Source organism: Elgaria multicarinata, chromosome 15, assembly GCF_023053635.1.
Source record: "Elgaria multicarinata webbii isolate HBS135686 ecotype San Diego chromosome 15, rElgMul1.1.pri, whole genome shotgun sequence".
NCBI lineage: Eukaryota > Metazoa > Chordata > Lepidosauria > Squamata > Anguidae > Elgaria > Elgaria multicarinata.
Window position 1 is genome coordinate 32,725,033 of NC_086185.1, and position 24,129 is coordinate 32,749,161.

General features: G+C 42.6%; 1 protein-coding gene across 1 annotated transcript in view; it reads left to right on the forward strand.

Annotated features, from left to right (window-relative positions):
* AR (androgen receptor) overlaps positions 1 to 24,129 on the forward strand; it is a 214,257-nt gene that overhangs the window by 171,496 nt on the left and 18,632 nt on the right. Inside the window, exons 4-5 of the mRNA XM_063142096.1 lie at positions 3,646 to 3,933; positions 23,418 to 23,562. Coding sequence (XP_062998166.1) covers positions 3,646 to 3,933; positions 23,418 to 23,562 — 433 coding nt within the window. The remainder of the gene's footprint in view (positions 1 to 3,645; positions 3,934 to 23,417; positions 23,563 to 24,129) is intronic.

Genomic DNA, 24,129 nt, shown 5'->3' on the forward strand with positions numbered 1-24,129 from the left:
CCAGTACCTCACGTGATTTGGAAGCTATACTTCTCTTAATGCAGCCCAAAATAGCATTGGCCTTTCTTGCAGCCATATCGCACTGTTGGCTCCTATTCAGCTTGCGATCTACAACAATTCCAAGATCCTTCTCGTTTGTAGTATTGCTGAGCCAAGTATCCCCCATCTTGTAACTGTGCCTTTGGTTTCTATTTCCTAAATGTCGAACTTGGCATTTATCCCTATTAAATTTCATGCTGTTGTTTTCAGCCCAGCACTCCGGCCTATCAAGATCACTTTGAAGTTTGTTTTTGTCTTCCAGGGTATTAGCTATCCCACCCAATTTTGTATCATCTGCAAATTTGATCAGCGTTCCCTGCACCTCCTCGTCCAAATCATTAATAAAAATGTTGATGAGCGCTGAGCCCAGGACTGAGCCCTGCGGTACCCCACTCATTGCCTCTCCCCAGTTTGAGAAGGTTCCATTGATAAGTACTCTTTGAGTCCAATTCTGTAGCCAACTGTGAATCCACCTAATAGTTGTTCCATCTAGCCCACTTTTAGCTAGTTTGTTAATCAGAATATCATGGGGCACTTTGTCAGAAGCTTTGCTGAACCCCTAGGTGGGATTCCATTCCCACTGAAAGAGCAAGTACATAGCTTTAGGATAATGCTTGATCCACTGTTGCCACTAGAAGACCAGGTGACCTCAGCTAGGAGGACCTTTTACCAGTTCTGTCTGGTTTGCAAGCTATGACCACTTCTGGATGGGATAAAATCATAGAGTCATAGAATAGTAGAGTTGGAAGGGGGTCCAACCCCCTGCTCAATGCCTGGCCATAGTGGTTCGTGCTTTGGTAACCTCCTGCTTGTTGAATTACTATAATGTATTGTACTTGGTGCTGCCCTTGAAGACAATTTGGAAACTTCCAACTAGTGCAGGATGTGGTGGCCAGGATTGTAGCTGGTAGTTGTAGTTAGATAGAGCCATACTACACTGGTTCTAAAGGAGTTGTACTGGCTGCCTATTCAAGGCGCTGGTGCTTCCCTTTAAAACCCTCAATAATTTGGGACCCAAATAGCTGCGGGGGTGCCTCTCCCTGTACCAGCCTGCCCAGGCTTTAAAACTGTCCTGAGAGACTCTTCTCCAGGTAGCCATGATACATTAAGACAACCAAGGAGAGGACCTTCTCTCTTATGCTGCCCCAATTGTGGAACACCCTCCCCATGGAAATGAGACTGGTCCAGACAGCAGGGTTTTTCGGCACCTAATCAAATCATATTTGTTTGCCCAGGCATTTAAAACCAGTTTGCTAAGGTGGTTGATGAAAGCTCCCTATTTTATGTATCTTCATTACCACAGTTGGCATAGTTTATCATATTCTATATCATATTAGAACTTATAATTACATTTTGTGTTCTGCACTGGTCTCATGTAAAAAGTGTGGTATAAAAATATTTAAAATAAATAAACAATGAAGCATGACTGGTTTCTATCTAAGGAATCTTTCTCCAGCCAGCTGCCCTCCAAATGTTTTATTTGTTTATTTATTGCGTTTTATACCACCCAAGAGCCGAAGTTCTCTTTTAGACTATGCCTCATAGCATTCCTGGCTGGGGCTGATGGGAGCTGAAGTCCAAAACATCTGGAGGGCACCAGGTTGTGGAACATTGATCTGAGGTTTGTACTTTGCACATTGACTTCTGTACGTTTTCTATACGTGTAACTCTCTGGGAAATGGGTGTATGTGCTGACTTCTGCAAATGTTGCCCTTCCCTTGCCAATGGGCAGACTTGGGTCTTCAAAAGGTAACCTCACAAGCAAGATTCTCTGCAAATGTTTAAGTGCCACTGACAACAAAGGTGCTACAGTCTCATGTTTATCTTGCCATGCTTGTCCCTTTATGAACTTTGCTTCTTTACTTTTCACTTACCTCCTAGTTCTCTCCGTTTAGCCAAAACATAGCTGACTGTTTCTGCCTTTGGGTGCTCAGATCAGCCGCTCTCTGCTGACAATAGAGCTTGAGGGGAAACTGTCTCAAGGTTACGTAAAGCAACCAGCTACAATTCGTAGGAACTCGGTGATGTGGCTGTCATCAGAACTTTCTGGGAGCCCGAGACAAGAAGATTTCACTCGGCCCTCTCCCCTCCTCCATCCCCTCCCCGTCCCTCTCTTGCTTTGGTTCTGACCTGCACAAATAATGCCAGGATATGTCACGCTGCACTTTGCTCTTGTTTTCCAAAGCTTACTCACTCTTGTTTTTATTGCCATGTTCCCATTTTTACAGAGCAGCCTCCCTTAATTGCTCTTACTGTAGATCATCCAAAGCATATTGTTTAAATACCAGCTTTTGCATTGATTTACAGAGCTGCTCTTTGATTTGACATTTTTACGTTTGGAGGCTTATTTTTCTAATTATGGCCAAAGGAAGTTTCAGATAAGTATCATTTAATGTAGGGAGTCAGAACCCCAAGGACAACAGATTTCATTTTATTTTTCTCTTGCTGAAGCCGAGCAATCAGGATTCTTCTCCACCCTGTCCCTGCTTTTGATTTTCATTTTTATTTTTTCCAAGCTGGCTGTTCAGATCGTAGGGAATGATGTTGGGGAGAGATAAAAGTTTTTATTATGTAGAATAACAAAATCTGGCTCTGCTGGCTTTATGCCCATTATTAAATAAAAATTACTATGTTGTGCACTAGCTGAAGTGTCCAAATTGTCTTTAAGGGCAGACCCACGTACAACACACCAAGAAGTGAAAATAAATAAATAAATAAATGCAATCAGCAGTCCATTACAGAGAATTAGAAAGCCATAATCACAGATTTCCTTGTGTTTCATTCATGGTCTGGGTAATATGATGCAAGGTCTGTGCATGAAGGTTGCAGTGTGCTGGGAGCAGGGTCTGCTTAAATCCCCCTTGAAGTGAAGCTCCGCAGCTCCTGCAGGGCTTTTTGTCTGGATCCTGTTCATTTTTAGCAGCGCTCAGGCAAGAAAGATGCTTGAAAGATTCTACGCCATCTTTGCAGATTTCCAGTACACAAACATCCAGTTAAACACACTTGCATGCATTTTACCTATCACATTTCCATATTTAAATAGCCTCTTTTCCTAATGCAACATTGAGTTTTGCAGCTCATGACACAGTGAGCCCCACATTTAATTGGAGTCTAACGTGTGATCATCATCTCTGCAGTTACTGTTTGCTTGCAGCAAGTCAAATCCTTTTCATGCTTATTGGCTCCAAAGCTAATAACAGGCAAGACTTCCTTCTCTATCCAGTTTTAGGTGATTTCCATTAGAACATAGAAAGAGCCTCGCAGGATGAGACTAAAGGTCCATATAATCCTGTGTTCTCTTTGCAACAGCAGCCCACCACCTAGATGTTCACAAATAGGTATGCTTTAATGTGAACTTGATGGCCTTCCAACTCTACTATTCTATAATTCTATGATTGTGTCATTGCCTGTGTTGCTATTCAAGCCACTGTGGCAGCTAGCCAAGGGCTAGATTCATTGCATAGCTGCAGGTTCACAAGATCTGCTGGCCATCCTGCATGGGCTTTTGAAAAGTGTTTGCTCCAGCTACCACATGCCTGCCAGTCATACAGATGGAGGCCCCATAGTGGGATATGTTCTGAGTAATCTTCTTCTTCTTCTCTTCAGCTCGCAAGTTGAAGAAACTGGGTAACCTGAAGTTGCAAGAGGAAGGGGAGACAGCTGACCCATCAAGCCCCACGGAGGAGCAAGGCCCAAAGGTGTCCATGGCCCATGTGGACGGCCTGGAATGCCAGCCGATCTTCCTCAATGTCCTGGAAGCAATTGAGCCTGGCATGGTTTGTGCTGGTCACGACAACAACCAGCCCGACTCCTTTGCTGCCCTCCTGACCAGCTTGAACGAGCTTGGGGAGAGGCATCTGGTGCATGTGGTGAAATGGGCGAAAGCCTTACCAGGTAAGGAGCAGTTCTTGTGTTTTCCCTCCCAATAATTACCTGAAGGTAACACGCAACAGCGCAAAACCTGTCTCTCTCCATATTATGCCATAAATACTTTTTCTTCTGAAGTTGTACTTGGAAATTTAAGTTAGATTTCCACAAGCATGCTAAGATGCCCATTGCTCATTCGTATAGTTGCTCCATGCTCCTTCCACTTAGGCTCTGCTTCCAGCAACTGGTGTGTCTGTCCTGGCCAGAGAAGTTCAGGGTTCCCTGACTTCTTTGCTGCAAGGTCCTTCCTGCCAAGATCTTATTTGAGACTTATAAATGGGACTGATATTTTTTGTGACACACCCACCCGTACCATCCCAAAACAATGATAAATTGGCTACAATTTATTATGTAAAAAAAGTGAAGTGCCCAGTTCATTCCTTTCATTATTTTGCTCCATTCTTTGCAATTAAAATAATGTCTTCTTTCATTATGTAGAGCAATTAGAATGAAATAATCCAGTATTTCAAAATATCTAAGAACCATCCAGAAATGCATCAGTAAAATGCAGTTCAACCTTTTCATGAATGGCCAACTCCAATAGGACCAATTCCAAATTACCTTTTTCTTAAGGGATAAAGCAAAATCCCAAAGGTGCAGCCTCACCAAAGATATTTGTATCCCACTTTTCTGCCAAAAAGCTCCAGATGACATACATCATTTTTTCTCTTGTTCAAATCCCAACAAACCTGCTGAGCAGCATTTTTCTCTTATATTCACTTGTAAGTTATAAACATAAGAACTGCTGAACAGCAGCAGGTTCAGATCCCCTCTCAGCCATGAAGCTCACTTGGATGACCTTTTCCTGGGCTCTGGTTCTATCTCATCGGGTTATGGTAAAGATAATGTTGTGTCTGGGCCCTTTTGCACTCTGAGCTTTTTGGAGAAAGGGCAGAAGAAGTGTTCAAAATTCTCAAATCAATCCACATGAAAATGTACAGCCTCCCGAAATACTCTTAGATGGTTGGCAGAAGGAGACTGCTACTTTTAAAATGGCTTGGTGTGGAATACATACAGTCCTGCTTATAAAGTGTTGGTGATTCTGGTTCATTTCTTTTGTTAAAGCTATCTTCTCCAAGAATTTATCCCACCATGTCAGGGTTTTCAGTGTGTATGCATTAACTGATTGTCTTTTATATAGAAGTGTTTCATTCACAAAAAGAACAACCCCTCCCATTCTTCCCTAGTTATAAAGAGTGTCATCACATGGGGAAATCGCATTTCCTTCCTGTCACTTCTCCGTCCCTGTTTTTGTCCTTCGTTACTTCCTCTTTCTTCCCAGAGATGAAAGAGGAAGTAAACAAAGACCATGTGGCCCATTCAGGGGCCATTTTTATCATGCCATTTTTCCTGCACACAGTAGGAGATCGCAGCACATTCCATTTTTAAAAAAAGTTGGATTAAAAGGGGTCTATTTTATGATGGAAAAACAAGCAGAAGGAGAGGGAGGCATGCAGGGGTCAGACGACAGCGTCTAAAGGACACACGGACATCGGTAAGTGGTCAGTAGTGAGCATGTGGCAAAACGCTTGTCTGATGATGCCCATAGCCCCCCAAACCTTGCTGAAACTGAGATGCAACCATCAAAATCACTACAGTTAACATTTATTTTCAGTTGAATAATTCCACATGTTTCACCATATGAGACACATGAAGACAGAACTGAGTAACCACTGGTAGTGACATCTTCCTGTAAAAATCAATTGTATAGGAAAATGCTGCTACAAAAGTCGTTTGTAGATGTGTGAAGGGATTTTTGTTTTTCTTTAGTTTTGTTTGTGAATGTTACCTACAATCCTGGATTCTTCCTCATGGTCTCTGTGATTCACACACATGGGCTCTGTGCCTGGACAGAGCCTCAGATCAGAGGAACTGTCATAGCTGAGGAGCATGTTTTGATGGGAACCCCTCCACCCACCGCACCGTCTACTGTGCATGTATCGATGTGATGGACAATGTCCAAAAGGCTAAGACCACAGCAAAAAATATGGGTCTTGGTCAACAGCAGCCCTGTTATACACATCGCCATTGGTTCCGTCAGCAGCCATTCTACCAGCAGAGAGAACACTAGGATCGACCACATCAGCAACAACAGCCCATTGCCCAACAGAAGCACTTGTACACATCCTCTCACTCTCGACCAACCAAGAGGAAACCGGTTTCAAAACATTGCCTTTGACTACAGCAGCTGCGGCATTCCCCCACTGCCCCACCCAGCAAGTTTCAGATCCCGACTGGCCGTTTCCTTCCAGCTTGGTCAGCCATAACCTCAGACTCCTGGGTCCTGCAGATCATCCAGTAGAGTTACAGGATAGAATTTGACACCCCCCCACTCAGGTACTGTGAAAGTAACCCCTCCATCAGATGCCCTAAGATGGGAGACCACCTCCCTCCTCAGAAAGGGAGCAATCCGTTGCATCCACCCAAACCTCTTTCCAGACGGGTTCTATATGAAATATTTCACGGTACCCAAGAGGGATGGGGGACTCTGTCCTATCCAGGACCTCAGAAATCTCAATGCATTCATCACACCCAGGAGACCATCTTACCACTCCTCCAACACGGGGTCTAGTTTATGGCGGTGGATCTCAAGGAGACATACTTCCACATCAAGATCCATGACATGGACCAAAAGTTCCTCTGCTTTGCCATCGGACAGGACACCTTCCAATTCCAAGTCTTTCCCTTTGATCTCACCACTGCTCCAAGGGTATTCACAAACTGTATGGTCATTGTATGCGCTTACCTCCAACCCCTACACATCAAGATCTACCCTTACTTCCACCTAGTTGGGACCTCCAAATCGGAACTACTTTGAGACATCATGGTCATGCTCAATCTCCTACATTCACTCAGCCTCCGCATGAACAAAGAAAAGTCAAGCTGTCAAGCTTGCATATCAAGCTTCAGCTCTCCCTACTCCATCTCCAATTCAGGCCCATTCAACTGGAGGGACGTCACATTGACTGTGTTCGACGGGGGTTCCACTAGCAGACGTTTGCAGGGCAGCAACTTCATCTCTCCTGTCAACCCTTGTCAAGCACTACAAGCTCGATATCAGAGCACACTCTTACTGCTCATTCAGACGAGCAGTGCTGTCCTCGGTACTTCACTGAAACACCTACCCACCTCCGGTAAGTCAGCTCATTAACCACCCATGTGTGTGAATCACAGAGACCATGAAGAAGAAATATAGGTTGCTTACCTGTAACTGTAGTTTTTCAAGTGGTCATCTGTGCATTCACACAACCCACCCACCATCCCCATGCCATTGTCGATGATTCCCTCTTCGATATCAAGGTGATGGTCTCCCTCAGCCTCAAGGCTGTACTACGGTCTCTACCCAGCAGGAATCCCACCCAAACATGCACAGTAGATAGTGTGGTGGGTGGGAGGGGTTGCCGCCAAAACATGCTCCTCAGCTATGATAGCTTCTCCAACCCGAGGCTTTGCCCAGGCGCAGAGCCCATGTGTGTGAATGCACAGATGACCACAAAGAACTACAGTTACAGGTAAGCAACTTGCATTTTTGTGATCAGATTGTTTTGCTCATGAGAAAAAGGCCGTAGAAACCTACTAGTGAAGTCCTTCCCACTGTCAATGAGCAGAAATGAGCATTGCAAGTAGGAGTCAAGAACAAATTCTCTCCCAGGCTGGATTGGGTGGAAAGAGTTTTGCCTTCCTCTGTGCTTTATGGGTTAAGCCATTTGGTGCTATTTGGTCTGCAGGCTATTCTCAGCTGTGCTTCCGTTCTCTGCCTCTAGCACAGAGATCTGGTTTCTGGGTGGCTTGTGGGGAAATTACTGTGTTTTCCACCTGCAAGTTAGATTCCAAAGCATTCCCAGCTATTTGTCGTTATTTACTCCATCTTAAGTAGAAAGTATGTTGTTTACACTGCAGCAAACTGTTGGATCCCATCTTTCATTCTCATATCCTTGCGCCAGTCTGTCAGAATGTGGATCATACAAGGATGGCAAGTGCCAATCAGAGGACTTAGTTGTCTGTTTCCTAGGCTTTCAGGGATAGATTGCTGAAAAATGAGGACGTGGTCAGCAGGAGTCCATTAGGGCCATTTCACACATTGCATTGAGGCAAACCTGAGTTTAACACCAAGTTTAACACTGAGTTCAACAGGGAGCTATAGGCATTCAAGGCTCCCTGACAAACATGTTCATTGCATTCACTCTTTCTGTTGACATGTTCTCCTCACTTTTCTGAGCAATGGGAAGTTTCAGGAGCAGTCATACGTGGGCAAATCTCAGGAGATCTTTGGCATTTTTGTAACATTTGCTTTATTTACAAATGCACAAGTTGTGTGTAAGTGGAGCCAAGCATCATGCATACTTCTGCCAGGCAACAGATCTGCTAGCTCACATTAGATCTCCAGAGGGAAATGTGTAACAGGGCCATTGTCAACGTTAGGCATGTTATAGCACCCGCAGGCTCACATCCCAGCAGGGGCCCATTATCAAGAGGCTCCTGGAGTGACTCTCTTCCCCACTGCAGCCCGCTCTTTCACCTGCCTCTTGCTCTGGCCCAGTCAATAGGGGTTGTGAGAAGGAGGCGCAGGTGCAGACACCACGGCTTACTTGCTCACTGGTTATCTGCCTGTCAAACAAGCAAGTAGTAGCAATGTGAACGGCCCAGAGAGTTTCAGCTATGGGGCACGGCTATGGGGCAGTATCTTATATAAGAATACGGTATAATGTAAGGCTTATTACTCAAGATCTAGCAGACCACTTTTCTCATTTTTGTTTTAAAACAAAGGTTGAGCAGTGTAGCCTGCAGAAAATTTTGAAACTTTGAAAAAGTTCAAAGCTTGAGCTTTACTAGCCAAACAATATGTTTGAAGAGAATAGCCTCTCTGCCAGGAGCAAAAATAGTGTTTCTTGCTGTTGCTGTATTAACAAGAAAGCCTCTAGGCTAGAAACAAAGATGGCAGCTCTCTCCTCCCCCCCACCCCACCCCCATTGAAAAGGAAAAGCCCATCCCTTCCAGAAGCAAAAGTGATGGAACCTGCCACCAGCGCTTCAAGAAAGAACAGCCCTCCTCCACCAGAGACAAAAATGGCGCCCACATTTATCCACCCTCCCCTCAAACACTCTAGATGCTGCGCTTGTGGATAAAAGGCCTCCCCTCCCCGTCATTTAACGAGATAAAAGTTTCTTGATATAAGGAAGAAGGAGAAGGCAGGAGAATGGCAGTGAATTATGCGTTGGGGGCGCTTGCCTTAGGTGAAAGAAGAGGCCCTATGGTTGCCATGGAAACCCTCCAGGCTCTCCTCTGTCCTTCTCCCAACCCACAAGTAAATGAGGAGGGGGAATATGGTTCACTAATGAAAAGAACAACATCAAACACCCCCCTGAGGAAAATAAAATAATAATAATAATAATAATAATAATAATAATATTGCTCTATAGCAGAGTGCATTCCAATTCACCAAAACATACAAAACACAGCAATATAAACAAAAATCAATTAATACATATTATATAAACTACTAACCGAAAGTTAAATTAAAAATTGCACTGTGTTAAATTTCCCTGCAAGGAGACATAGGTTTACTGTTGCTTCCACTTCTCCTGTGCTCAACCACCACTTGCTGCTTTTACTTTGCTGTTGTTGTCTCATAAGAAAATAAGAAGAGCCTTGCTGTACTACTCCTTCCATTTTACTTTTGGCCAGTAACAAACACCCCTTTGCTTCTGGAAAGTTGCGGACTCTTGATAAGTCCAATCTTATGCATGTTTATTTGGAAGTGAGTTCTACTTTGTTCTGTGGGGCTTGCTTCTGAACAAAGGTGCCTAAGACTGAAGGCTTAGCCTTGCTTAATACCTGTGTACATACTTTGCCTATAAGCAGACAGAATTCTGTAGTACAAACGGCATGTGGGGTACATGGCCAAAAGTTCTGGATTTTGCCTTTTGATTACATAAAGGCTCTATTTGTTACAACCCAATACCTTCATTGAACGAGCAACCACTTAGAATGCATGCTTGCCAGAAAACATAAACATGTAAAGATCAGAAACTTGATTTAAATCAAAGATTTAAATGGGTCTGTCTTCTTTGTAATTTAAATCAATGATTTAAATGGGTCTGTCTTCTTTGTACTTTAAATCATGATTTAAACAGATGATTTAAATTGTCTTGATTTAAATCTGTACCGCCAGTTTTGCGCTGATAGGGAAATGCTTTTAGATGCTCCATTAATGCAGCCCAAATTGAAGTCCTGATGCATTACTAAACCATCGTTTAGCATTACAGAAACAATACAGCACTTCTGTGCTTCCCTCTCCTCCTTCACACATGCAAGGAATGCAAAAGCTTCTATTTGGAATCAACCCACACTTCCCTGTGACATCCAAACTTGTTGTACTCTTGTTTGTTCCAGCTATAATTAAAACAAACTAGGATCAAACCATGCTATGATATCACTGAGATCCTAGTGATATAGGGCGGGATACAAATGTTTTAATAAATAAATAAATAAATAAATAAATAAATAAATAACTTTAGTTTGAACAAACCACAGTTCCCAGAGTTTGGACATCACAGCAAACTGTGATTAGTTCAAAAATAAAAGTTTTCATTGTCCTCACATGTATGAAGGAGGAGAGGGCAGGGGAGGGTGCACACCTGAGGCTCATGCGGGCTCACTCCTGTAATGGTATTAGCTTTATGTCACAACCAGACCCAAAGAGCAGAGTGGTAATGAAATAGAAACCCATTTCAAGTCCTAAGGCTGAGTACTAGCCAGAAAAAATCTGCATGTTTAATTAATATTTCACTGAATATTGCCCATGAGAAAATGCAGTGTAATTTTGCCAAATTCTGCCCCCTGTGAAAAATCTTACCCACCCTGCTTTCACAGCTGCACGGATCTTTTTGTCCCAAGCGTCGGGATGCTTCCAAAGCTTCCAGAGCTGCATTGCTTCCCCACTAGACATGCTGGGACCTCAGCAAGTGCCCCAGTGTTAGCTAGGTCAGTGCTCACTCTTGTTGGACAAGAGCATGCATTATCCCATTGCCTAGGCAGGAGGAAAGGGATGCACCCACCCATAGCCTAGGGACGATATTTCCCCTGTCCCATGCAACTCAGCAGCTTTCTCCACCTCAAAGTATGAGGCTATAAGGGCACAGAGCCTGTTTTCATTCAGCCCTCTTTGAAGTCCCTTTAATTTTGAATAGAACATCGTTCATTTTAGCTTCATTGAACCTGTGAACAAGATTCCAGATGGTGAGAAGCCATTCCGTAACTGAAAGAGGGAGTGGTTCCAATAGCCGATGAGAGCCCTTGCAGTGCCTTCTCGGTGCTGCATTCTGTCCACCTGCTCCTCTGAATCTCCAGCTACTTTTCCAACTGCAGCAGAGCTGTCAGTACCATTGGCTTGCACTGTTGCTTCCCATATGCTTTGTCTTGTTTTCTGAGTTGCAGGTTTTGCCCAACCAAGCCCTTAGCAGCTTGTCTGCCTCACAGCTGTGGAACTCTCTTCCTCTGGAGATTTGCCAAGACATTAAGAACCTAAGAAGAAGCCCCTTGGTCATGCTGAGAGTCCATCCAACCCAGCATCCTGTTTCCAGCAGTGGCCAGCAACTGAGAAACCGACAAGCAGGGCTGGAAGGCAGTGGCGCATCTCTCACCACTGTTACCCAGCAAGTAGCATTCAGAGGAAGGCCACCTCTGGATCTGATTCGATTCAGCCGTCAACAGACCTCCTTTGCCATGAGTTTGTCTAATCCTTATATATAATTTCTTGCAAAAGAATACAAGTACCAAATAGCTATAGCTTACATTGAATACACGCATACATATAACATACCAAAAATAATACAGTCATTCAGAGAAGAACCATATGATATTAAAGAGGAATTTTATCAAAACATAAAACGGTTAGCAGCAGCATTGCATTGTGCGGGAAGTTTAACATATAGCGAATAACAAGTCTCCATATGGGGCAAATAGGTTGATGTTCCACAGTGATAAGCAGTTAGTTGAATTAATTTAGCAAGATTTCTCAGTCGAACCGTGTACAAGATTACAGCCTACAGGAACAGTACAAAGTACAAAAATATTATTATCAATATATTTATTTTTTAAAACAGATTACAAAGAACACTAAGACTACTATTTTTTTGGCATTGTAAACACTAAAACCTATTACAAATATTAAAAACAATGAGACACATCAAATATCTTATAACAAACATATAGACATAAATAACCTTTAAACTTACAATAAAAGAAATGGATTACCATGTACCATACCTTGCTTATAATTCCAGAGTCTCCAAAATGGCTTCTATTCCTGTTCAAATTTATTTTCCCTGTATTTTCCCTGTTTAACCCAGAGAACCCATGCAATTTTGTTTAATGTTGCCAAATCCCATATTTTAAGATACCACTTCTTTAGTCTAAGAATTTATTTTCTTTCCCAATATTTGGCATGAAGATGTGGCTCCGATGTCAGTGAGGTGGGGAATCCACTCAAAGTTTCAGTCAGATCCATTCAGAACTCTAAAGGAGCTATCGAAGGATATCTTACATTGCCATGAGTTTGTTCTTGGTTCTGTTGTAGCTCAAGTTAAAGGAAGCCAGATTCCAGCTGGACATCAGGAAAAACTTCCTGACTGTTAGAGCAGTACGACAATGGAATCAGTTGCCTGGTGAGGATGTGGGCTCTCCCACACTAGAGGCCTTCAAGAGGCAGCTGGACAACCCTCTGTCAGGGATGCTTTAGGGTGGATTCCTGCATTGAGCAGGGGGTTGGACTCGATGGCCTTGTAGGCCCCTTCCAACTCTGCTATTCTATGATTCTATGATTCTATAGTAATATTTTTTCAATAGGAAGTTTATTTTAGGAAGTATGTTGCTGCTATTCTTCCTGGAAAAGATCATTTAAGATATTCCCATCAGTCTAATTCATCATTTACTTTAGTTTCCAATACGTAATATTTTAACACTTCTAGACATTCATTTGTAGTGAAACAGCATTAAAAAAATTAATTAAAGGAATTTCCAGTTTCTTTAATTTCAGGGCAATATCATCTGCATATGCACAGATCTTAATTTCTTTATATCCCATACTTTGCCCTTTTATCAGTGGGTTATTATTATTATTATTTATTTATTTATATAGCACCATCAATGTACATGGTGCTGTACAGAGTAAAACAGTAAATAGCAAGGCCCTGCCGCATAGGCTTACAATCTAATAAAATCATAGTAAAACAATAAGGAGGGGAAGAGAATGCCAACAGGCACAGGGTAGGGTAAGCAGGCACAGGGTAGGGTAAAACTAACAGTATACTAACAGTAAACTAACAGTAACTAACTAACAGTAAACTAACAGGGTTGTTCCGTAATGCAGTCAAAAATGGCTTGAAATATAAATTAAATAAATATGGGGGTAAGAAGCATCCTTGTCTTCCTCTTCATGACTGAAATTGTGGGGATAATAAATCATTACTAATAACATTGTATGTGGGCATCTATAAATACTACGTATTAAACCAACTCTTAAATTTTAGTCCAAATCCATAGTATTGTAAAGTCTGAAATATGTAGGGCCACTCTACCCTATCAAAAACTTTATCTGCATCTACAAATGTTATTGTAGTGGTTTTTCCCGAATTTATATAATCTATCAAGTTTATCATTTTATGAATATTTAACTATCAATGTGAATCAGTTTATGCATATCCTTCTAAATCTAAAACTGAATCAATACTTCTAATAATACTGTATCATATGTTTCTTTAGATTCTTTTCTATCTTTAAAATGTCTTCTTTAATACACTGTTCCTTTTTTTCTTTTTAAGATATGATACCTTATTAATTCAGTAACTTTGCACATAAGCTTTTATTGATACCCTTATTATGATATCATTAAATTCCCCCGTATCATTAATCTGTAAATATTCTTTCAACTCTTCTGTCCTCATCTTGCAGCAGTAAAACATTTAACTTCTATTATTGACTCTTCCCATTCAGCCTTATTTTTAATATAATAGGATCATGATATGCATAACTAGAACTATTATTAGTAACTTATCGACTCTATTTACTAACTCAGGGGAAGTTTAAAAAATCTATTCTTGAATAACAATCATTTACATCAGAGTAAAAAGTATCATCTTTTTCATGCAGATATCTATTTATGCATATATCCACTAAGGAGCGTGCCTTCATTCCTCTTTTTTTAAAAAAATTCATTCAGTAACATCTGTTGTTTCCCCTTCATAGAAATTTATCTATCTAGGTTTTGGGTAAAGAACCCCATTAAAATCAGACAAGTTTGCCAATGTATTTTACATTTACTGTTGTTCTCCACCTCAATCAAAATGGAGAGGTGGGTAAGAAATAATAATAATAATAATTCACTACCACAAGATGTAGTGATGGTCACCAATTTTGATGGCTTTAAAATGGGGTTAAATAAATTCCTGGTGGAGAAGGCTATCAGTGGCTATTAGTCCTGATTGCTGTGTGCTGCTTCCAGTATCAGAGGCAGTAAGCCTGTGTGCACCAGTTGCTGGGGGAAATGCGTAGGAGGGTGCTGTCGCACCTATGTCCTCCTTGTCGGTTTCCCATAAGCAGCTGGTTGGCCACTGTGTGAACAGAATGTGGGATCAGATGGACCCTTGGTCTGATCCAGTGAGGCTCATCGCATGTTCTTATGAGGTAGGCTAATCCCCTTTTAAAGCCATCCAAGCTAGAGGCCATCACCACATCTAGTGGAGCGAGTTCCATACATTAATTATGCCTTGTATGACAAAGGCCTTTCCTTTATCTACTGCCAATGGATTCTTTTCTGTTATCTCAGAGTTCTAATGAGAGGGGAAGGATAAATTAAACATGTAATTAAACAAACCTGAAAACTCAGAAAGGAACTATTAATAACACAAAATAACGATTGCAGGGGGAGGGGCAATCAGCACTCCGCGTTAACTCTTTTCCCATGACCCAGTCCTGATAAAAATCCCCGGGCCTCGAAGTTGCTGTTTCTCGTGGGAGAGAAGTTGCCATTGGAGCAGCTTGGGGGTATACTTTGAGGGCAGTGCAATTTGGGGGGAATGATTCTCAGCCCTCTCCCCTTGCTCTACAGTCCCAATCCTGCCTCTCCTCCAGGCAGAAAGAAATCACACAACAGCCAGCTACATTTAACAGAACATGTTCAGCCCTCATTCGTCTTTTTTTCTAAGCAAAATGGTCCTTTCCTCACAAGGAAGGTGTTGCAGACCCCGGATCATTTAAACTGCCCCTTTTTGCCCTCTTTTCCAGCTTTATGGTATCCCTTTAGAGATGGGGTGATGGCAGATTATCCCACAGTATCCCAGATTCAGCCACATCATAGATCTATGTATAACAGCATTACAATTACGGAGGGTATGGATTCTTTTAATCCATTCCATGTGTGTGTTGCAAATTGTCAAGCATCTTTTGTTCCATTGTCTACTCATTGACAGAATTAAAAAAAACAATCTGTGGCCTTACACCCCACAAGTCAGTTCCCAAATGTATGTCTGCAGTTTGTAAATCTGTGGTGAGTTTAGAATGTTGGCCTGAGTGGGCGGAGTTAGAATGTCTTGGGAGGGGGAGGAGTCGTATATAAGGGAAGGACTGAGGAGGGGATCGAGGGGGACTTTTGAGGTCCTCTTAGAGTCTTTAGTGCTCTCTGTGTTTAGAGTACTTAAGCTCTGGGAAATTTGAGGTTCAGGGTAGAGAGTGGTGTCTTTGGAGCGTGGTGTGCACGTAGTTGATGTATATTAATCAATACAGATAACAAAGAAAGTTCAAGAGTGACTGTGTGAGAAAAAGGAAAGCGCGTATGTGAATGGGTGAAAGGATTGGATGAAAGGTTTCAAAAAGGTTTTAAAGGTTTTATTTGAAACAAAGCTTGTGAACTTTTAAAAATAAATTTTAATTATTTTGTTTTAACTACCACAAAAATCCCATGTGTCTGCTTGGCATTTATCATCTGAAGTTTACACATTTAACACCAACTCTGTCAATAATTCCCCTCAGCAAATATAACTCACAGCATATTATTTTATATATTGAAATCCTTCCCCATTTAACCCCTTTCTCCACATAGTTTGGAGGAAGGTGGTTTTTATCCCTTGCCTCAGGCGTATCAAGCCGTGTTTTTTTGCCATCCTCACTACTGTGTAATAGGCACAATGAAGAGTCTTTGCTGATCTTCGATCGTACTCACTCCGAGACCTACGCCACCTTCACTCTAGCTGTCCTCCAGCCTGTTTCATTGCCTGTAGATCTTCTGTAGACCAAGGTGAATTACAGGCTCCACAGCACCGGAGTGGGCACTCGGGAGCAATTGTATCGATGGCCTTTCCCATCTCACCATTCCATAGTGAGGCTGAGGCCTCGACCGAATCACCAGCCGTACCAGCCAGAACATCCCCCAGAGCATTCAGGAATCCTCCAACCTGGCACCCTCCAGAGGCTTTAGACTACAACTTTCAGCATTCTTGACCATTAGTCATACTGGCTGGGGCTGATGCCAGATGCTTCAAAACATCTGGAGGGCACCAGGTTGAGGAAGGGTCTCTCCACTTTTTTATTAGCGGCTAACCACAGCTGATCTTGTACCCACTCTTCTTTTATCCCAAGGCACAGCAGAAACAGATTATGGTTATTGCATGACAGAGCTCGCATGGCAGGCAGTCTAGAACAAGATGTCCAGAGTGAGGCTCAGCCAGAGACCACCACTCAGAGAATGCCAAGCTTTCTCTTGAGTTCCACAGTGGCAGCTGCTCTGCAACTGGCATTGCAGCTGAATCTGCTGCTCCATGGGTGGAGGACTGGCAGGCCACCTGCTCAAACACCCTGCTTCATAGCTTCAGCCTCTGACCTGGTCTTGCCCCTCATGAGGCTCCATAGCCTGGGAACCAAACAGTATTGGTCTTAGGCAAAGCTGTAGCGTTCAGGCTCCTGGAATCAATGTTCAACCAGGAATTTGCTCTAACTCCAGCATTAGCAACTTCCTTGAGAATGCAGCTGAAGAGTCACTTTCTGCCTTAAAGACAACAGTGCTTCAGCCCAGGAACTAGCAGGTAATAAAGGGTCCTATGATAGGTTCAAAAAGGGGTGCATTTTGAAGGTTTTTTTGTCGTGTGGGGGAGAGCAAGGAGGAACAGCTGTGACTTATAGGACATGAGTGCAACAGCATCCTATTGCCCATGTTCCCCAGCTACTGGTGTACACAGGCATACCGCTTCTGATACTGGAGGTAGCATATAGCTGTCATGACTAGTAGCCATTGATAGCCTTATCCTCCACAAATATGTCCAATCTTATTTTAAAGCTGACCAAGATGGTAACCATCACTACTTCTTGTGGAAGCTAATTCCATAACTATGGCCTCATCTACGCCAAACAGGATATTGCACTATGAAAGCTGTATGAAAGTGGAATATAAAAGGCAGGAGCCACGCGACTGCCTTATAGGGGTATTGAAGTGCACTGACAACTGTTGGGGCCCATTGACGCATACCATAGGCCACTTTCGTACTGCTATATCCTGCTTGGTGTGGCTCCTGCCTTTTATATCCCACTTTCATACTGCGTTCATAGTGCAATATCTTGCTTGATGTAGATTAGGCCTATGTGCTGTGTGTATGGTCAGTTCTTTTGTCATAACTTTTGGTGTGCTGGAATCATCATGAAGTTAGCAGGTTTTTCTGATCCTGATCCCCAAATCAGAATGTATCTTTTTCATAGCCATCATGCATTGGGTTGACATTTTCATTGAGACATGGGATCAACCTGTCTAAAGTCTATGAAGCGCTAAGGCATTATACTGACTTGCCAGGGGTGGGGGTGAAACAGTGATGGTAATACTCTCAGTCTAGGATATCTATTCATTAAAAAATAGTGCATGTGAGCTTCAAGGCTGGAATGTACAAGACTTTGAGATTGTGCTGAAAATATTAATCACAGAGGTGATGCTAGTTGAATACTTGCCAGAAACTAAATAATTGTTAATGAGCATTATTTAAAAGCTACTGAAGAAAGATAACAACAAGGTTTTGTGATTAGGGAGAAGATAAAACATTTAATTATAACTTGAGATACTGGTGGGGAAAATGAATAAAATGTACGTTTAGGTACCAAATATCTGCTAACTGTTTTTTCCACCATTGGAATGATGTGCAACTTTAAAGTGCCAATTAGAATGTGATTCTATGCAATTTTACTGGGGAATACATTATGGTGGGGCTTACTCCAAAGTGAGTTGGCTAAGGATTGTAGTATTAGCAATTTTCGGCCTCAGAATTGAAAGTGATAAAAAAAAATGCTGCTGAGAATTGGAGCTGAGGAAGTGCATTGGGGTTTGTTTTTGCTCAGAACTGATCCAAACCAGGATTGATTTTGTAGTGTTATTTCCTGCTTTTTATTCCACTTTACCCAAAATTCCACAACAAATGTCATTGCACATCCTACGAGGTATAAATGTGCAAGAGAGATATGTTATTGCCATGATGGGATCATAATGATTTGACACAAGGTGTAGATCTGGCCCAAGTTTCAACAGAAAAAAGTCCTCCAGCCAGTTTTCAGCAGGGCACTTCTCTCAGTTTCAGCATCCCACCTGCATTGTGGGAAATAACCTTACAGAATTGTTTCAAGGATTACATCGCAGTAGCATATGTGAAGCACTTTGAACACTCTAAAAGTGCCATATAAATGCTAAGTATTATTTTATCATCAGAAGAATTCATTTACTGGCAGACTGGCCAGAAACATAAGTTGATCCAAGGCAAACAAGGCTGCCTTTTCCTAACATACTTTTCCTCAGAGGTGGTCACCTTTGCTGCAGATGCCAGAAAGGAATGCTTCTGGTTGGTGTCAGTGATGACTTAAACCCTTGACATTCCATACAGCAAAGATCATGATATTGATTGATTTATTGGATTTCTATACCACCCAATATTCAAAGTTCTCTGGACAGTTCACAACAAAATGAGAATCATCATGGAGATTTATGGCTGTGGGGATAAGCTGCCACTGGAGAGACTGACAGACAAAGGAGATGTTACTTGCTCACCAGCCTGTAGAATGCAAAAGCTTGTGCGTGCACATACAAACTTGGCATCATGCTGGAGCTAGAACCTGATCTGGAATATTTTGAAGCTGCTTTGTGCAGCCACAGGTTTCTTCATGCGTGTGCCTGCCTGTGTAGAAACTAGGGAGAAAGTGAGATTACTTTTGGGGGGGCCATGAAGGAGGTGAAGCAACTAATGAGCTGTGCTTTGAACTTCAGACAACTTTGCCATTAGGAGGTTATCAAGCCACATGCGAGAACCCACCTTTCCCCTTCTATGTGGCTGCACATAGAAGTTACAAGTTGACCAGCAGCCCTTTCTCAAATAATCATATTGTCATTTTCCAAGAAACCCCATCGTTGCTCCCAAATGTCAGGTGCAGTGACATGATTCCAAACTTGCTTCACAGAGTAAATCTAGAATGCTATGTTATATCAAAATGCATGTTTCCCAAAGCTCTACCAGCAGCAGCTGAAGTAGCTCCACCTTTACAATAACTTTATGAAGTGGGATATAACTTCCAAGTTTCTTTTGACAGCACTGAGTGGGGGCGTGAACACAGAGGAGAAGAGGCAGTTAGCTTGAAGAACTGAATATGGGATAGACACATTTCTCCTTCTGTTAGCGCTCACAAGCAATTTCTCGGTGTAGTTCATCAAAAGTGCTTTTCAAGAACTCTGTGCGTTTTGTTCCCAAATGGGCAAAAACCTTCTAACAAATGGGGATAAATGACTACTAGCTGAACTCCTTCCACAAGCAAATAAAATAGTGAGACTATTTAATCATATTTGCAATGCAGTGGAGGGGAACCTAACTTCAGTGTAAATACTTTTACATTTCCATACTTCTCCCAATAACTAACTCCTTTTTATATGTTAAAAGGGGCAGGGAAACAATTTAATCAGAATTCATACATTCTAGTTGCAAAAATTCAAGAAACCCCAATAAGATTCTGAAATTCAGAAACAAATTTGATGTGAATGTTTGGTCAGTGTTAAAGGACACTGACCTCACCCACTGGAAATCCTAATTCAAAATGACAATTCAGAAGCTCCTAAAACTGCAGTTCTTTGGAAGCTTTGCTTCTACATTTGTTAGTTGTGAATTTGATACATTTGAGTATTTTGAATTGGTGTAGACACATTTGCTCCAGTTCTAAAATGAACTGAAACAGTGTCTTCCTCCTTTCAAGAGATTAAACTATGATAGACAGAATTCTTCAACACGTCATCTTCACTGGATGGATCACAAAGGCCTTTTGTACATGCATTTCCTTGTACCAAATAGCATTTGGGTTCTTTTCCAATTTAAACACTCTTCATGCAGCCACAGCTTAAACTATATTATTATTAGTAGTAGTAGTAGTAGTCGTCTCCCACTTTTTGCCCAATACTGGGCCTCATGTTTCCCTACTAACCAATACTGAGTTGCTGGGTATTTTCAGGGGCTGAGGATAGAAAATGATTCTCCAAAAGTGAACCGTGATAGTTTGTGAGCAGAGATTTGGCATTTGGTAATCGGCAAACTTCTGTTTTCAGTGGTCATTTCAGCTTTACTTAGTATACAGCAAAGCTCGAATGCTAAGAAGACAATTGCAAAAGACACTTAGGGCAAGTACTAGCAGTTGGCAACAGAACGCATGATTTGATCTCACTTTGAAAAATTGACAGCTTCTGTGACAAGAAACAGAAGCTTAAATTGAGCAGCTATAATTATGAACTAAATACTTTTTATCATTTTTTTAATGTTAGCTAAAAGCTCATTTAACAGTTAAGAGAAAGATAAAATCTTCAATGAAGGAGATTACAGCTTCTAGGGGAGTAACCTGCGAGATTACAAAAACAGTTTTATAGTTTGGGTTTCGGATGCAATCTGAAGGTGTGTGTCTTGCTTGTGATGTACTTCAAGCTGGGTAACATGAAATGACAAAAGCCTCTGCCTCTCCTTCCCCCTTGTCACTCCCTGTTCAGACAGGGTCCTACTAGGCGATTCTGAACTTAGGACTAGGGGTGTGCACGGACCCCCCACTCCGCTTCCAGATCCACGATTTGCGGATCGGGCCGCTTCGCTCCACCCCCGCTCCGCCTATGTCCGCTCCACTCCGCTGCGGAGCTCCGGATCCAGATCGGAGCTCCGTTTCCCCCCCCATAGGCTTGCATTAAGCTAAAAAAGTATACAACTTTTTTCTGTTAAAGTTAGAAACCTCAAGTTTGGCACCATGACACCTCATGGAGGTATACACACGCATGCCAAGACTCAAGGCAATCCCATCATCAACTGATTTTTGGGGAATTTATGAAAATCGGGCACCCCATTCACACCCCTTTCGATAGCTCTGTCAATTTGCACGTTAGAAACCTCAAACTCGCCACCATGACAGCTTATCCAGGGATACACATGCATGCCAAGACTCAAGGCAGTCCCATCATCCCCTGATTTTTGGTGGGGCTTAAACCTGCAGACAGCTCAATGGGGCCATTTCAAAGGAAATCCCAACATGCCATGAATCTTCTTCCACACTTGAAAAATGGATTTGGAACTTCCAAAAGTCTAATTGAGCGCAGGAAGGACTTCTCCCCTGAGTCAAAGCCAGACACACACAACATCCCTGCGAGGCGGGCAGGGGAGGAGGGAGGGAAGGCAGGCAGGCAGCAGACATTTCTGGGGGCATAAGGAAGTGAGCCAAGGAAAGCCAGTAATGCATATAAAATGGAATAAATAAATAAATAAATAAACAAAGGAGGGGTGGAATTAAAAGCAGCAGTGTTGCTGAATAAACAACAAGAAGAACTTTTTTAAAAAGCTATATCTGTCTTTTACCAGTAATAGGGGGACGTGCGCAGGGGAGGGGGAAGCAGCTGCCAATTTGACTGGTCCTAGTGACCAGCCTTTTAAGAAGCAACGCTGTCAGTTCAACTCATGAAAGCCATTGCTCCACCACGAGAGCTCTACTAAGAAGTAAAGCTCTCACTTCAACTCATGATAGGCATTGCTTTACTCTCTTTGGAGGGCTCTGATAGCCCTCCAAGTACAGGAGAGAGTGGGGGCACGTCCACATGGCATGCCCTAGGGGAGCTCATCCCCTTGCACCACATCTTTTCAGTTGTTCCCCAAAGTTAGGGTGGGTAGCAGTGCTCTCTTATTATTGGCTTAGTATATGATTTCAGGTTGTGTTTGTGCATTTGGTGGGGCTACTGTTTTAAAAAACACTGGGAAAAGTCCGTTCAGACTAAGAAAGAGAAGTTCCCAGAATCCCAAGTTACCTGTTTTGCCTATCCCCTCCTCCAACTTTGGGATCATGTGATCATGACCGGGAGTTCTCTGCCCCTCAGCAATCGAAACAGGTAACCTTTTTCCCGCATTTACCCTACTTTTAAAAAAATTCTAGCACGCGAACCGCACCACACAGAGAGCTGCGAGTAGGCTCAAAATGACCCCCATCCACGACTCTCTAAGCACAAGAATTTTCAGAAAGATAGCTTCAAAAACAACACAGTTATCCCCCTTTCTTTTCCGCAATGCAATCCTATGGGCGAAATGTTTCAAGATGGCGATCGGACCGGACCGCGGAAAGAGGAGCGCTCCGAAAATGGGCGCTTCTCTTCGCCTTGCTTCTAGGGGTCTGCGGTCCGCTTCTACTCCGCCTCTGGGCAAGGCGGAGCAGGCCAATTCGCTCCTGCTTCTACGCTTCTAAGCACATGCCTACTTAGGACCATCAACTCCTCATACTGAGTAAGATTCAAATGTATGTTCAAGGCTAGAGATGTGAATTGTGCTTCTTGCTGGGTGCTGCAATAGAAATAGAAAATTAGCATGTGTAATAGTTATAATAGATCTAGCTAACAAAACTGTGTTTCATACTGTGTTCAACCTGTTTTCCTCTCTGGTGGAAGCAAAGAATTCTCTTTACTGCACTTCTCTCTCTTCCTCTCCATCTGTCTCTCTCTGTGTCTGTACTTCTGTCTGTGTGTCACTCAGGCCTTAGCTAGACCTAAGGATTATCCCAAGCAAATGGAGGGGTCATCCCTGCCTGCTCCTGGGATCCCCTGTGTGTCATTTGGATGTACAGGGATGATCTCGGGATGATCCCGGGATATAGGCCTGGTCTAGCCATGGCCCCACTCTCAGCTCCCAGATTAAAAGTGATACAGGGTATAAAGTTTTTACAAAGGGGTTGCTGGGATTCAAGTGGTCAGTCTGATTTGCAGGTTCCTCCCAGCTGGGGATGCCTGAATCCCAGGCCAAAAACACTCAGATACTTTCGTTTGAGAGAAACAGTGATGGCCTTGTAGGTCCCTTCCAACTCTGCTATTCTGTGATTCTATGAAATGCTTTGTATCCAGCCTGGTTTCAACTTCTCTGTGTGTGCCTGTTTCCCCCTAGGGTTCCGTAACCTGCATGTGGATGACCAAATGGCAATAATTCAGTACTCTTGGATGGGCCTCATGATTTTCGCAATGGGATGGAGATCATTCACCAATGTGAACTCTCGGATGCTTTACTTTGCTCCAGACTTGGTCTTCAATGAGTAAGTTCTGTTTTTTGTTACAGCTGTGACATGGGACTGAGGCTGAAAAAGATGGTTTGGATAATTTGCTTTAAGTGAACACTGAATGAAAGCTTGTGTTCTCAGTCTTTTCATTTAGATGGGAGGCATGATCCTGTTTCTCAGCATAATGTGCAACTGGGCAGAATAGGACTAAAACCAGTGGGTGGAAATTGCAGGGAAGCAGATTTCAGCTAAATATTAGGAGAAACTTCCTAATGGTAAGACCTTTTTAACAGTGGAATAGACTTCCTTGAGTGTTGATTGGCTGTTAGCAGAGGCTGGATGGCCATCTGTAATTGCATTACATATTGTAGGTCTTGCATTGTGTGGTAGGCATTGAACTAGATGACATCTTAGGACCCTTCCAGCTCTAAAATTGTGTGATTCTATGCAGTTCTTTCACCACCATGGCTAATGGCTAGTTCACACATGTAACTATGGACATTTGATGTACATCCCACCACTTCTTGATTTATAGCTTCATGACTCAGAGCTTATTGGTGCTTGAGCTGCTTTCATGGGAGATCAGGGGTAGTGTGACACAAT